This window comes from Andrena cerasifolii, chromosome 12, assembly GCF_050908995.1.
Source record: "Andrena cerasifolii isolate SP2316 chromosome 12, iyAndCera1_principal, whole genome shotgun sequence".
NCBI lineage: Eukaryota > Metazoa > Arthropoda > Insecta > Hymenoptera > Andrenidae > Andrena > Andrena cerasifolii.
The window spans coordinates 10,630,920-10,646,148 of NC_135129.1; the positions used below are offsets into that span (position 1 = coordinate 10,630,920).

Genomic DNA, 15,229 nt, shown 5'->3' on the forward strand with positions numbered 1-15,229 from the left:
TTTGCCAGATTTTGGCCCAGGTATCAGGAGAACATGAAGCGGAGAGAGGTATTCTGAATTTCAGCTTCGAAGGCATCCTCGATTCTCTCTCCGAAGACATTACTCAGTGCCACCTCTTTCGACATCATGTTCTCCTGTTACAAAGCCCAATTTTGTGCATTCTGAAGATTTTTGCCAGATTTTGGCCCAGGTATCAGGAGAACATGAAGCGGAGAGAGGTATTCTGAATTTCAGCTTCGAAGGCATCCTCGATTCTCTCTCCGAAGACATTACTCAGTGCCACCTCTTTCGACATCATGTTCTCCTGTTACAAAGCCCAATTTTGTGCATTCTGAAGATTTTTGCCAGATTTTGGCCCAGGTATCAGGAGAACATGAAGCGGAGAGAGGTATTCTGAATTTCAGCTTCGAAGGCATCCTCGATTCTCTCTCCGAAGACATTACTCAGTGCCACCTCTTTCGACATCATGTTCTCCTGTTACAAAGCCCAATTTTGTGCATTCTGAAGATTTTTGCCAGATTTTGGCCCAGGTATCAGGAGAACATGAAGCGGAGAGAGGTATTCTGAATTTCAGCTTCGAAGGCATCCTCGATTCTCTCTCCGAAGACATTACTCAGTGCCACCTCTTTCGACATCATGTTCTCCTGTTACAAAGCCCAATTTTGTGCATTCTGAAAATTTTTGCCAGATTTTGGCCCAGGTATCAGGAGAACATGAAGCGGAGAGAGGTATTCTGAATTTCAGCTTCGAAGGCATCCTCGATTCTCTCTCCGAAGACATTACTCAGTGCCACCTCTTTCGACATCATGTTCTCCTGTTACAAAGCCCAATTTTGTGCATTCTGAAGATTTTTGCCAGATTTTGGCCCAGGTATCAGGAGAACATGAAGCGGAGAGAGGTATTCTGAATTTCAGCTTCGAAGGCATCCTCGATTCTCTCTCCGAAGACATTACTCAGTGCCACCTCTTTCGACATCATGTTCTCCTGTTACAAAGCCCAATTTTGTGCATTCTGAAAATTTTTGCCAGATTTTGGCCCAGGTATCAGGAGAACATGAAGCGGAGAGAGGTATTCTGAATTTCAGCTTCGAAGGCATCCTCGATTCTCTCTCCGAAGACATTACTCAGTGCCACCTCTTTCGACATCATGTTCTCCTGTTACAAAGCCCAATTTTGTGCATTCTGAAGATTTTTGCCAGATTTTGGCCCAGGTATCAGGAGAACATGAAGCGGAGAGAGGTATTCTGAATTTCAGCTTCGAAGGCATCCTCGATTCTCTCTCCGAAGACATTACTTAGTGCCACCTCTTTCGACATCATGTTCTCCTGTTACAAAGCCCAATTTTGTGCATTCTGAAGATTTTTGCCAGATTTTGGCCCAGGTATCAGGAGAACATGAAGCGGAGAGAGGTATTCTGAATTTCAGCTTCGAAGGCATCCTCGATTCTCTCTCCGAAGACATTACTTAGTACCACCTCTTTCGACATCATGTTCTCCTGTTACAAAGCCCAATTTTGTGCATTCTGAAGATTTTTGCCAGATTTTGGCCCAGGTATCAGGAGAACATGAAGCGGAGAGAGGTATTCTGAATTTCAGCTTCGAAGGCATCCTCGATTCTCTCTCCGAAGACATTACTTAGTGCCACCTCTTTCGACATCATGTTCTCCTGTTACAAAGCCCAATTTTGTGCATTCTGAAAATTTTTGCCAGATTTTGGCCCAGGTATCAGGAGAACATGAAGCGGAGAGAGGTATTCTGAATTTCAGCTTCGAAGGCATCCTCGATTCTCTCTCCGAAGACATTACTTAGTGCCACCTCTTTCGACATCATGTTCTCCTGTTACAAAGCCCAATTTTGTGCATTCTGAAGATTTTTGCCAGATTTTGGCCCAGGTATCAGGAGAACATGAAGCGGAGAGAGGTATTCTGAATTTCAGCTTCGAAGGCATCCTCGATTCTCTCTCCGAAGACATTACTTAGTGCCACCTCTTTCGACATCATGTTCTCCTGTTACAAAGCCCAATTTTGTGCATTCTGAAGATTTTTGCCAGATTTTGGCCCAGGTATCAGGAGAACATGAAGCGGAGAGAGGTATTCTGAATTTCAGCTTCGAAGGCATCCTCGATTCTCTCTCCGAAGACATTACTTAGTGCCACCTCTTTCGACATCATGTTCTCCTGTTACAAAGCCCAATTTTGTGCATTCTGAAAATTTTTGCCAGATTTTGGCCCAGGTATCAGGAGAACATGAAGCGGAGAGAGGTATTCTGAATTTCAGCTTCGAAGGCATCCTCGATTCTCTCTCCGAAGACATTACTTAGTGCCACCTCTTTCGACATCATGTTCTCCTGTTACAAAGCCCAATTTTGTGCATTCTGAAAATTTTTGCCAGATTTTGGCCCAGGTATCAGGAGAACATGAAGCGGAGAGAGGTATTCTGAATTTCAGCTTCGAAGGCATCCTCGATTCTCTCTCCGAAGACATTACTTAGTGCCACCTCTTTCGACATCATGTTCTCCTGTTACAAAGCCCAATTTTGTGCATTCTGAAAATTTTTGCCAGATTTTGGCCCGGGTATCAGGAGAACATGAAGTGGAAAGTGGTATACTAAATTTCAGCTTCGAAGGCATCGCCTTAAAGTTGCAAGTAAGAGGCGCTCCAAAATTCTGCGTCTCTTCGTTAAACAGTCACTGCGTCAAAACCTCTGCGCCACTTCTCGCTCTTTAATTTGCTCTCCGGAGACATTACTTTGTGTCATCTCTTTCCACGTCATGTTATCCTGTTACGAAGCCTGATTTTAGAGATATCTGAAAATTTTCACCAGATTTTGGCCAATATATCAGGAGAACATGAAGTGGAAAGAGGTATACTAAATTTCAGCTTCGAAGGCATCACCTCAAAGTAGCAAACAAGAGCTACGCCTTTCATGGGCCTTTAAACAGTTCGCGGTTAATGTGATGCTTTTGAAAGACTCGAAGCTTGTAATTTCTGAATAGTATTCCATGGGCACTAGTTGCAAAATTTTCTTCAATATCGACTTATTAACAAAGGAAATCTATGGTATTCTTAAGGAAATACCATAGATATTTGAAATTTGGATAGGAATATGTAAAAGGTATTTCTGAATAATAAGACAGTTTGTTTCAAGTTTCATTCAATATATTTGCATAAAAGGCCTTTACAGTGTTACAATAAAGTATAAGGTATATAAACTCACTGTTTTCTTGTGTTCATTATTGAGGTTTCCATCATTGGCCTACATAAAGTTTCTTTCCACGTCGAAATATCCCCAAGTTTCACATATAACAATTTACAGGTTAGTTTAATTGATTTCATTAAAATTTGTAGTTAAAGGAGCTAAATTTTGGTAAATTTTGTTGCAATTAACTTTGTTGTAATTGATTTCGTTCAAAGTTTTGGTCAGAGGAGCTAAATTTGAGTAAATTTCGTTAAAATTAACATGATTTTAACTGATTACGTTAAAATTGTTGGTTAGAGGTGCTAAATCTGAGTAAATTTCGTTAAAATTAACATGATTTTAACTGATTACGTTAAAATTGTTGGTTGGAGGTGCTAAATTTAATTTAATTAAGAAAAATATTTTCAGTAATCTGACTTGTCTATTATAGGAAATAGGACAAATACAACATAATTTCATGTACGAAAATCTATTAGTGAATGGAATTGTGCAACATGTTTCTGGAAATTAATCATAACAGTGTAAGATTTAATTTTAATTCCAACCACTCGTAGCATTGTAATCGTATTTTAGTCTGATTCGATAATGTTTTATGTGACACGAAAGTTGTAAGTGGGCTGGCGAGCCCCCCAAGCGTGTGACCCAAAATTACATTGGATAAGTCTATCCTGTACCTGGTCTGTGATAATAAATACACAAACAACGGCGTTTGTTAATTCTTGCACAGAGATCCGCGATGGGTAAAGTTTCTAATGTGAAAAAAATGAAGCAGATACGAGCGTTGAATGCGAACATTTTTATTGAGCTACGCTGTAAAAAAATTCGAGGCGATTTTGTTTTCTCTTTTTTTCTTTCTCTTTTCCTATCACTCTCTCCCTCTCTCTCTCTCCCGCTCTCTCTCTCTCTCTCTCTCTCCTTCTCTCCCCTTCTCTCTCACTCACTTACTCACTCACTCACTCACTCCCACACTCTCCCTCTCGTTCTCACTTTCCCTCTTTCCCCCATTCTCTCTCTCTTTCTCTCTCTCTCTCTCTCTCTCTGCCGCAAGCATGACAATCTCTCGTGCACTCGGTAAATTCTGTTCGTTTAACAATATCTCTATCGACGGGGGAGTAAGAATAAAGACACTCGTGTAATTTTATTTAATCGGAGGGTGTTTGGTGAAGAGCAGGAATTGATTTAGGGGGGGGGTACAAAAGTCGCTTCTTCTCGCACGCGTTCTTCCTTTCTCTCTGTTCCACTCACACACGTACGTTCCTCATTCCCTCGCTCCCTTACATTCTAATTGCCTCCCCTCCTCTTCTCCCATTTAATTCACGCGCGCTCTTTCATCCTCGCAGGCGCGTACACGCTTATACCTACCTACACCGTCTCTCCGTCCCCTTTCACACCCCCTTTCTCTCGACCACGCATTCTTCACGCTCACTCTCGAACAAATTTTCTTGTTACGTGTTACAAATCAGTGCGCTCACCGTTTATAATCGATACGATCCAAGATTATGTCATATATATACAGAACAATCTTAAGTTGCGTAATCTGGGAAAAAACGCGAGTAAATTCATCTACCGCGGGTAGGATTTCGTCTTCATTATTTTTTTTTCTCCATTTTTCTCTTTTAATACGCCGTTCGCTTAACCTTATCCCTCGGTCAATTGCCTTAACCCATTTTCTATTTTTACAAACGAAAGACGCATCCATGAAGGGTGATCCTCGAGCTCTCTGTATCCTTCATCGCTCGGGGCAATTGATCGCTCGCGGTGGTCGGGCCCTTTCAACCAGTTCCCTACGTACATGTAGCTCCAACGTTATTCTAAACGGCACAAATAAATTTTACGAAGCTTGTACCATTTCTTGAAATAAACACTTTCTCTGAGCCTTCCCATTTTTGTGACCAGAAAATCACGAAGATGGCACAGGTAAGTAGATTGCAAAAGCGTCTGACGAATAAGACAAGTCGCCTGAAACTATTTCAGCAATCAATCGTTTACTGAAATCGATCAGGAAGATAAATTACGGGGTAGTTACAAACTGGATCACTACAATCGGTGGCGAACGCGATTGCAGAATTAATAACAGCGATCTACTAAATTATGCGTTATATTTCTTTGCCGGAATAGTGAAACCTTGAAAATTCATGTTCGTTGTTGCGTTGCAATATCAGAATGTACGCAGTTCGGCGTAATGTACGTGAATAAACAAGTTTAATTTAATTGTTTCGAACGATCTCGACCACCATACGAGCGATCACATTTGCTCAGCGCGTAACAGAGAGACGGATCCCTTATTTGTTAAACGAACAATCACGCGGCTGTTCGTCGAGGAGCACCCCTGACGGAATTCTGTCACACAGCCTGGTCTAGACGACTTTAATCTCGGTCCTGGCACGAACAACACCCTCCGAACATCCTGTTGTACCCCCTTCTCCCTCCCTCTCTCGATTTGCCGCGGTAGAATTGAAAAGCGAGAGGCAGCTTCGATTTAAAAAAAAAACGGATACATACATATATGTACATATATGCGCAGCCGATCGCAAGAATCCATGCACACTCACTTAAGGTGACATATATCATACGCAAGCTCCGTTTCATCAATATTCAAAGAGGCTACAGGCTGTAAATGTTAAAAGATTCTTAGAACCAACAAAATATAAAGTAGAAGCTCGATGCTTGAACAAGGCTCATTCTTTCCCATTCGAAATTTTTAATTAATGTCGCTGGGTGGAAAGGGAAGAGTCGGCGTCAAAGTATCAAGTGTACACATGATATGTCAAAGTACTGATATACTTGTGCAAACCTTGACGCTATCACTCAAAAATTTCCACCCCAAAATGTAATTTATTGCTCCTTAAAATTCGATGCTCCCCAAAATGTGTCGCTCCTCAAAATTTGTAGCTTCCGAAAATTTGCGACTCCCCAAAATTTGTAGCTTCTGAAAATTTGCCATCCTAGGCAGGAGCCTACCTACTTAGCCTACACCCAAATTCGCCTCTGCCAGGCAGAATCAACATAGTATCAGCTATGGACCTAGCCCCCTAGATTCAATGCTCACAGGACCATCCAAGTTCACCGTTTCTCTGCGCTAGCATCAGTCGCGCAAAGTGCACATGGATCCTCACGAGCAACCGCGTCCACGTGTATCGTCGCATACGACAGTTTACGCAGACCACGCGTCCCGTTTATCGTTCGTCCCGGGAATGATAATCGGGATACCCGAAGCTATTCGTGCGAGGACTAAGGTCCAAGAAACGTGTTCGCTCTCGCTCGCTGGAAACGACGAAGGACGAAGAGCACGCGGGCGAGCTGTCCGCTGGATTCAGGATCGTCCTGCATTAGAGTAGCTCGAGGGAACGCGACTCGGTGAATCCAGGCACAGCTCGACGGCAGACATCCAGGGGAAGGATCTAGCCTGACCTCGAAGGGGATCTGTACCCCCTCCGGGATCAGGATAGTCGGACACAAACGGTACATCTCGCTCGAGAAATTAGCCCAATTGCCGTGGTACGCGCGCGTAATTTCTAAAAAGTCTGCAAAAATTCGATGTCGATAGAGGGTACGGTGCTGGGATCCGTCCATCTCGAACGTAACCCCGCGAATGTTTCTCCTCGAATGATGGGATGGACGTGTCTCTGGTATCCGACTCTCTTCCTATCGTTTAATTGAACTTTCTCCGGAACGAAAACGCTGCTTCACCCTCGCCACGTCTTCGTCGATACGTCTGTGGAGCGGAACTCGAGGACAGTAGTGGCAATTGTAAGCGGATAGTCCGATTGCGACCCCCTGGGAGGAAGGGAAATGATGTTGAGAGGGTAGAAGGGCAGAATCGTTGAAGGGATTTTTCATTGCCCTCGTGCATCTATTGCCGACGGTTAATTTAGCGAAGGTAATTTTAAACAGATAGGATAGCGAGGGTGGAGGTATTTAAAGGGACGAGAGGGGAATTTTATTGCACTTTATGGCGACGGTGTAAATTTGAATTAAGAATGTAACTTCTAGTCAATCACCACTGCTGTCCTCTGCCTGGGCCAGGTCGAACGTCCGTTTTCTTTTTTAAAGAGCAATTAAATCCGTATCGTTTCGCCGTGTACCTAAGTGCGAAAATCCACGTGTGCTGCGTGTACTACTGTTAGTAATAATCAAAGATAATCGCTATCTGTAATTAAAAAGCTGCTTCTCATTAGCGCTGCGCCGCTGCTCTTCTCGTTACAAAGTAACTACGAGTCGTTTAATCGTTACATCGAATGTATCGGTATCATTTACAGTCTAAAATACTGAGCAAAGAACGAATAGATCGGTGATCGATGGTCCTCGATCGGACTTCCCTCGCTCGCTAATCTCGCTGTTAATCAATCCTCGCCCCTTTCATTCTTCTTTTTCCTTTCACGCGATACCTTTTCTCTTACTTGTGTGCTTGGCTACAATTCTCTACACGTACCTCCTCTCCTTGTTATCCATACTCGATCTGGATCATTCGAGATCAAAGTATTGCTGCAATCGAATTTGATTGACGTTTAAACTGACTATCCAAAGTGTATTTCACTTCTCCTTATGCTCATTTATATCCAAGGCAAACTGATAACACGTATCGTTATTACTTTAAATTGACAAAGATATGAACACCATTAGACTCTGATTCTGATCACTTAGAATGCCAATATCAACAAGCTTCCATTTCCAACGAAGCTTGACCTCGATCATTACCGATCCCATCGTAACCATATCTTTTTCTCAAGCACCAAGATCGTCGCTACTTCAAACTGATACTCGATCTCGATCACTAGCCACTGACACGCGAATACAGGCTTTATCTGGAACCTCTGATGACAAGAGATCAGCTTCCACCCACCCACGAGTCCAGTAGCGATATCAAGAATTTCCCCGTTAATGTACCAACAACAACACGACACCCCAGCAGCTCTGTGTGTAAAAAAGAGAAAAGAAGTAAAACGCTCCCCGTCACCGAGAGATCGCCGAGGACCATCGATCACCGGTTTCTCACCCTTATCACTGTGTGATAGATCGCGGATGGATGGGTGAAGAAAGTAAAAGTAAACTCGGGGAGGTCGAGAACGAAAAGAGAGGAAGAGAAACCAACGTTACGCTTTAGGAGCAATTAATTTAAATTCGAAATACCTTTGTAAAAAATTTTCTCTCGCTGCACGCGCGCCGTGTATGTGTGTGTGTATATATATATAATATGTATAATTATTCATGTACTGTTATTGCGCGGGCAATTGTTACTTCTGCTTCGTTTCCTTTCCCAACCGCTATTACTGTTTCTTCGCCTCCTCCCCATCGCGCTTGCGTTTCTTCCCTACTTTATGGCAATAATAATAATGCAATAGAATATGATGATAATAATAGCAATAATAATAACAGTAAGAATATTAGTAATTATCTAAATTCCCTCCGCAATAATTTTCCAATTCACCCCTGCCCTCTATTTCCTTTCCTCAATAATCCTCTTCATTTTAAATATACCTTTTTGTCTGTATAAAGGACATTGCAGTTCGTAGGTGGCACTCAGAATTGTTCTCTCACGTATCAATTTCTTTATTACCCCCTCTTGGTTGCGGTTGTTCAACGTCTCGTTTCACCAGACAAAATGCCCCCGCGTTCTCGTTTAAAACTTACTCGTATGATATCTCCCATAGCTTTTAACAATTCTCGCGCGATCGCTCTGTTCCGATAAGCCCGCTCGCTCTTTCCCGTTACTTTAACTTCTTCGAACGTCGCCTATAAGCAATTTAAAAAAACGTAGGTGCCCTCAGTCGATATATATATATATACTCGCGAAGGACTGTGAAATTCGAGAACCCCCGTCGTTATTTCCTTTAATTCTACGAAAGTCGACCCTCTGCCATCGCCTTGTACTTCATTATTTCGCTAAAAACTCTCTGCCCCCCCCCCCGCCGATTCTTCTATTCGCGCTACAGTTTTCCGTGGTTCGCGATGGTGAGCAACGAAAGCTTTCTCCTCGATGGGAACGAAAAATCTCGCGATGCGAAGGATTATATATATATATATGCGTGTATCTCGGTTATCGGTTCGATTAATTTGAAATTGAAAAAAAAAATGAATTGCTCAAAGGAAATAATGATCGATGCGAGTAGAAACCTCGAAGGCAAGTTCTTTGCTCCTGCGGTCGGATTTAAAGACGCCACCCGTTTCACACGGGGTTGTCGCGTGTTTGGGTGTAACTTTCGTTTCTGAAACGCCGCCCCGTTCTTTCTGTTCTCACTCTTTTCTCTCGTCTTTTCGCTCCTTAAGCTTACGCCTCGCACCGCGCGTCGATACCGCTCGGCACGCGCAGATGGACCTTCTCCTGGCGAGCCTCCTCAACGATCACAGTAGAGAGCGATTTAAAGTGTTGAAACTGAGACTGAAAGTTTACAAGAAACTGTAGGACTGGCTCGTCAACGGTCAATGGTGCGAGAACACAAAGCAACGATCAAGTACTGAAGTTACTAATTTAGTCACAGACATCTCACCATTAGTAACACAGTGTCCGCGAAGCAACGACTCTAAGAAACCGAAACAGCTCTACTTGGGATATTAAACTCTCAGGTCTAATACAAGTAGAAAAACGAATGTACCCGGGGGATGCGGTGAAGTTGAGACCAGTCTCTACAAACTTCCGCCGAAGCTCCCAATTTAGCGATCACCGGCGAAGAAAGGAGCTCGTGCGTAAATCGAGATCGAAGAGGAGCCCCAGAAGAAGGTCCCTCGTCAAGCGTGTCACCTGTCTTGGCGCCGCGTTTAGATCCTTGAAAGGGAAACGGAAGGAGTCCACAGCCATCCGAGTGATGATTGGTCGCCGATCCGCCAACGCCGGCGACGCGTCGCTATTCAGTGGCAGATTTCGAAAGGTACTTCGAAACGCGAAGGGGAGCCACGCCCTTAACTGCCGTGGTCCTGATCGAGCTCGTCCAGCGACTCCAATCTGGCGATCGGCGCCTCGTTTATCGTGAACTCCCAGGACATATCCTCGCTGGTCTGCCTCGAGGACTCTTGCCGCTGTCCCGACGCCTGTGCCTGCGCGCCATCCTGGGCAGCCTGCTGTCTGCCGTCCGGACGTTGGCTGCTGGTGTTCGTCGACTCCTTCCGGGACTCGCTGCTCCGAGGGCGCTGGGCGCCTCCTCTGTCCGACACCGACACCACGCAGCTCCACGGTTCGTCACCCTCTGGCTCCGACCGCTTGTTGAACGAGCTGTACCTGTGGAGGGTCAACGGAAATGTCAGTGGCTGGGTAGAGGTGGAATTTTGTATTTATTAGAGACGGATCTCATGGATGAGTTGAGGCAAGCTTCAGGTGGAGTAGACGAAGGAGTATGGGTATAAGGATCTTTCGAAGATGGTAGATATCTGAATTATTAATGACTAGCAAAATACAGATTTATAAGAGTTACTAAGGACTCCGCGAAGACACAGTTAACCCCTTTTCATCTACTTAGGGGTTGATTGGGTAAGCTTTGTATGCGAACACCGATTTGATATCAAATCGGGCCTAAGAAATATTGAGAAGTCCGTGAAAACACAGTTTACTCCTTTTCACCCCCTTACGGGTTGATTAGGGCAAAATTCTGAAATTGGATTTTAGACATTTGTGTGGGCAATCTTTTAAGATTAATATCTCTTAGAGATTAATATCTCTTAGAGATTAATATCTCTTAGAGATTAATATCTCTTACAGATTAATATTTCTTAGAGATTAATATCTCTCAGAGATTAATATCTCTTACAGATTAATATTTCTTAGAGATTAATATCTCTTAGAGATTAATATCTCTTACAGATTAATATCTCTTAGAGATTAATATCTCTTAGTGATTAATATCTCTTACAGATTAATATCTCTTAGACCCGATTAGATATCAACTTGGTTCTTACTCACAAAGATTGCCCACACAAATGCCTAAAATCCAAAAGGAATCCGAGAAAACACAGTTTACTCCTTTTCACCCCCTTACGGGTTGATTAGGGCAAAATTCTGAAAATGGATTTTAGACATTTGTGTGGGCAATCTTTTAAGATTAATATCTCTTAGAGATTAATATCTCTTAGAGATTAATATCTCTTAGAGATTAATATCTCTCAGAGATTAATATCTCTTAGAGATTAATATCTCTTAGACCCGATTAGATATCAACTTGGTTCTTACTCACAAAGATTGCCCACACAAATGCCTAAAATCCAAAAGGAATCCGAGAAAATACATTTTACCCTTTTTCACCCCCTTGGGCACGGAACTGTCAAAAATCCTTCCTGCGTCATGAAAACAATACACTTCCCAAATTTCGCGTTCCTAGGTTAAACGGTTTGAGCTGGGAGTTGATGAGTCAGTCAGTCAGTCGGGACTTCTTCTTTTATAGGGATAAACGGCCCTCACTGCCAAATCGCTCGAAGAAAGCAAGAGGCATTCGGTGGTTGGAGATAGTTAGGGGGTTGGATGGAGTTGAAATTTCCAACGCACCCGCTCCTGAACTCTCCTCTCCTGAAGGCAGCAGGATGGCTGTGCCAGGCGTGCGGCAGGGGAGCCTGCTGCGAGGTCGGTGGTACCGCCAGGTCGACGGGCTGGCTCTGCGACCTGGTCGGTGCCGTTCTCCCGTTCAGCGCCGTCTGCAGGGCCGTCGCCAGGGCTGACGTGTCGGACGTGACCGTCAGACGTGACGTGCCCGAGGACGTGGAGGTCGGTTCCCTGGTCGGGGGTCTGCTGGAGACGGAAATCGGGGGGCGTTAGTGTGATTGGCGGGCACGAGCAGCGGCACGACGCGACCGCTAACGAGCAGCAGCGAAATTTACTTGAAGCACGTGATTATGTACAAGGGGATTCGGTAGGCCTCTAATTTCTCTAAGTGTCCCGAACAGTGTCGCATGTCTGGCTGATCGGGGCTCCTAACCGGTAACCGTGGTAATCGGACATCGACATTATCGGGTTGCTCTACGATCGGGTCTCTTCTTAAGTATCCGTCGTTGCTCGTTACGCTAACGTTCGAAAGGGGAGCACGAGCCTTCGACCGTGCGCTAAGAGGAACGTGGGTAGAGTCTCGATAGGTCCGCTGGAAATTTTGTCGACGACCATGGGCGACGAGGAGGCTCCGGAGCGAGTGGCTTCGGTGCTCGATGGACCTTGGAGGTTCAGCAATGATCGATTCTTGAGAGAGCGATCGCTCTCTCCCTCACAAGGCGGAGAAATGGTAACCGATTGTTTGGAGGTTGTAAGCTGAGACTGAAAGTAAAGATCAGGATCGTGGCTTTGCTACTCTGTACAGCTCTGCTTTCACGAACGTGCAGCAGTTTCATGTCTGATAGATAGGCGCGGGGATCGGCAGAAGCTTTCGCCCACTCGCTCTAAGGCCCCTCATCGATCAGTGGCTGAGGAATCTATCGAGACTGTATCACGGATTTCTAAACGGGTATAGCGGAACATACGTATGCTTGTGCAATAATGGAAACTTACGTCCTACACTGTGGCGGTTCATACTCGCGGGGAATCAGCTACTAGTTTAATTTCTTACCTCTTTCCATCGCCATGGGGTAATTTAAGTCGTTACGGAGGCAAGTTCTGTTAAGCGACGTGTGCTATTGTTAGACAGTGATCTTGTGTAGGTATATTAATTTAATTGTAATTCCAGGATCAATCTGTTTTCTTTTTTTATATTTCTCTAAACGTGTCCTATAGAACAGTCACTGACAAAAGCATCGATCGAGAGCTACATGTTAGATTCTAAGGTGATCGACGTTGTTGCTCGTAGACTCTCCAAGCGTGTATGCGGGTGTACTAATAGTAAGCATCGTTCTAAGTGTCTGCTCTAGTGTACGAAGAAAATAAAGGAACGCTCTAACGCGATCTTCTTGGAAAATTTCCTTCGGATTGCTCGACAGTGGTATCGTGATCAAAGTGGCGTCGTAGGTGAACCAAGCATTCAAAGGAAAAGTGAAAAAGCAGAATCGCCTTGTCTGCCCCCCCAATGTGTCTTCCACCGGTCAAGCTACCGGTACGTGCTACGTCGCAAGCCAAATCGAATGATCTACGAACGCGTCGTGTGAACGATGCTCGCTCGACGGTCTAAGAAAGGGAAAGAAAGATTTACTCAAGGAGGATCGATCGCAATACAGAGGTAACCAAACGGATCTAGCGCTAGTATTCCAAAGTAGAATCATTCCAAGTGGGTGTATCGATACGATTTAACTCGAGTAAATGTCGATGTCGATTATCGATGGTAAAAGGTTGATCGTTCGTCGGAGAAAAAAAAAATCAGAAAAAAAAACGAAGACAGATCGAAGTGTGTGTGTGTGTGTGAGAGAGAGAGAGATAGATACATTGGTATCTTTCAAAGCGTACTTACGGCTTGGACAAAAAAGAAAAAAAAAATGGGAGACAATTGGCGAACCCGAGAGGGTGCAGGTACTAAGCAGCGTTTACTGTTCTCTTTTGTTTTGTATTCCTTCCTGGAATTCCTCCCGCGTTTAGATAGATTCCGCTGTTTCGTTTTTCTACTTGCGCGACACTGCTCGCAAGAAAAGGGTTTCAAAGAAGAGTATGATTATGGTCACCTTCGGAACTTGTCCAACCTTTCCAAAATAAAAGACGCCGAAATCAAATGCAACTGATCCAGGGATTTCGAAAGAAAGCTTTCCAAGAATAAAAACATCGATTACTTCCTAGGAAAAAACAGAATCAATTTCTACTTGAAGAAAAAAAAAAAACATGATTAGAAAGAGCCGCCCCCGCTCTCTCCTGATCCTGAAATCGGCGTCGAGCCTCCGCCGAGTCGATTTCGGACAGAGAGGAACGGGGAGAGAGACAGACAAAGAGCAAGTAAAGACAGAGTGAGAGAGACAGGTAGATAAATAGATAGGTAGATAGAAATAGAGATAAAGATAAAGACAGAGGGAAAGAAAGAGAGAGAGAGAGAAAGAGAGAGAAAGAGAGACAGAGAGAGAGAGAGAGAGAAAGAGAGAAAAGACACATGTTATTCTTGCTATGACGAACAGACTAATAAAGCAGTAACGCGCGAAAAAGATGACTCTTCTGATAGAATTTAATAAATAATTTTGTAATATCAACAGACTCCCCAAGACTTCGAATAATTTAAATCCTCTTATTACCTACATTCATGTAAAATCAAATTTTTTATGACAAAAGACTGTAAGGAGCATCAGTCGTTACCGAAAGTACTTAGCTCTGGCTCTGATAGTTTCAGAGAAACGTTTCGATACCAGAAGAGATTGCCAAGGGCCTGGAGCAATCGTGTAATTAAAATCACCCTACAAACTTTTAATTCTCTGAAGCTACCTTTAGAAACTTTTACAGCCACAACGGATCAGCACTTATTGATTTTTAGTTGCGAAACGTTAAAGTTCTATAAAGTAAGGGTAAAAACTGTCTGAGAAACGTTTCCGCGTGCCAAGAGGGTTGATTTTTCACTGTTGGACTCGACCCAGTCTGAAGACGCCAATATTTCTCGTGCGCCACCGCGAGGATCACCACCGAGAGTTCTAATTCCTATTCAATTAGAGACCTAGAGCTGGCTCACCTGAACAAACCGTGTGACGTGCTTGGCTGTATCTTGCCGTTCCCGTTGCTCGACGGCGGTGCAGTTGGCGGCTGCGGTTCACTGGCCGAACGCTGCACCAGCGCCGGAGCCCTGCTGGTTTGCTTGCCGGCCACGGCTGGAGCGATTCCAGGCATCATCTCGATGCTGGAGCTCTCCCTGGAGGAGTTGAGCGTCTGCTGAAGCAACGTCAGGATCAATCGAATGTCCCCGGCCATCGAGTGCTCCAGAGACGACACCTGCCGCGACAGCAGGTCTATCCTCGCGTTGATCTCCTCTATAGGCCGGCCTGGACCGCTCTGAAAGTCACCTGAGAAGAAGCACAAAAGCGAGTGAGCATAGCTATCCTCCGCTGCGCGCAAAGAGGTTCTGGTGTTGGTTGATGGAATCGTCGGTGTTGCGAGATGATACCCGAACCTTCTTTTATCACGGCCATCTCGCGCGGACGAGTGGCAAAATATCGTGCGGCTCGTCGTCCC

General features: G+C 44.4%; 1 protein-coding gene across 14 annotated transcripts in view; it reads right to left on the bottom strand.

Moving 5' to 3' along the window:
- Positions 1–3,968: 3,968 nt before the first annotated feature.
- Positions 3,969–15,229, bottom strand: part of Sei (potassium voltage-gated channel seizure) — a 114,690-nt gene continuing 103,429 nt past the window's right edge. For 9 of the 14 annotated variants that reach the window (XM_076824886.1, XM_076824882.1, XM_076824877.1 and 6 more), the window contains 4 exons: positions 14,733–15,060; positions 13,750–13,827; positions 11,666–11,905; positions 3,969–10,408 (listed from right to left, as the gene is read on the bottom strand). In XM_076824886.1, coding sequence (XP_076681001.1) covers positions 10,093–10,408; positions 11,666–11,905; positions 13,750–13,827; positions 14,733–15,060 — 962 coding nt within the window. In that variant the 3' untranslated portion in view covers positions 3,969–10,092. Of the gene's footprint in view, positions 10,409–11,665; positions 11,906–13,744; positions 13,858–14,732; positions 15,061–15,229 lie in introns of those variants that run through there. The other 5 variants (XM_076824888.1, XM_076824879.1, XM_076824875.1 and 2 more) reach the window with 4 other exon arrangements.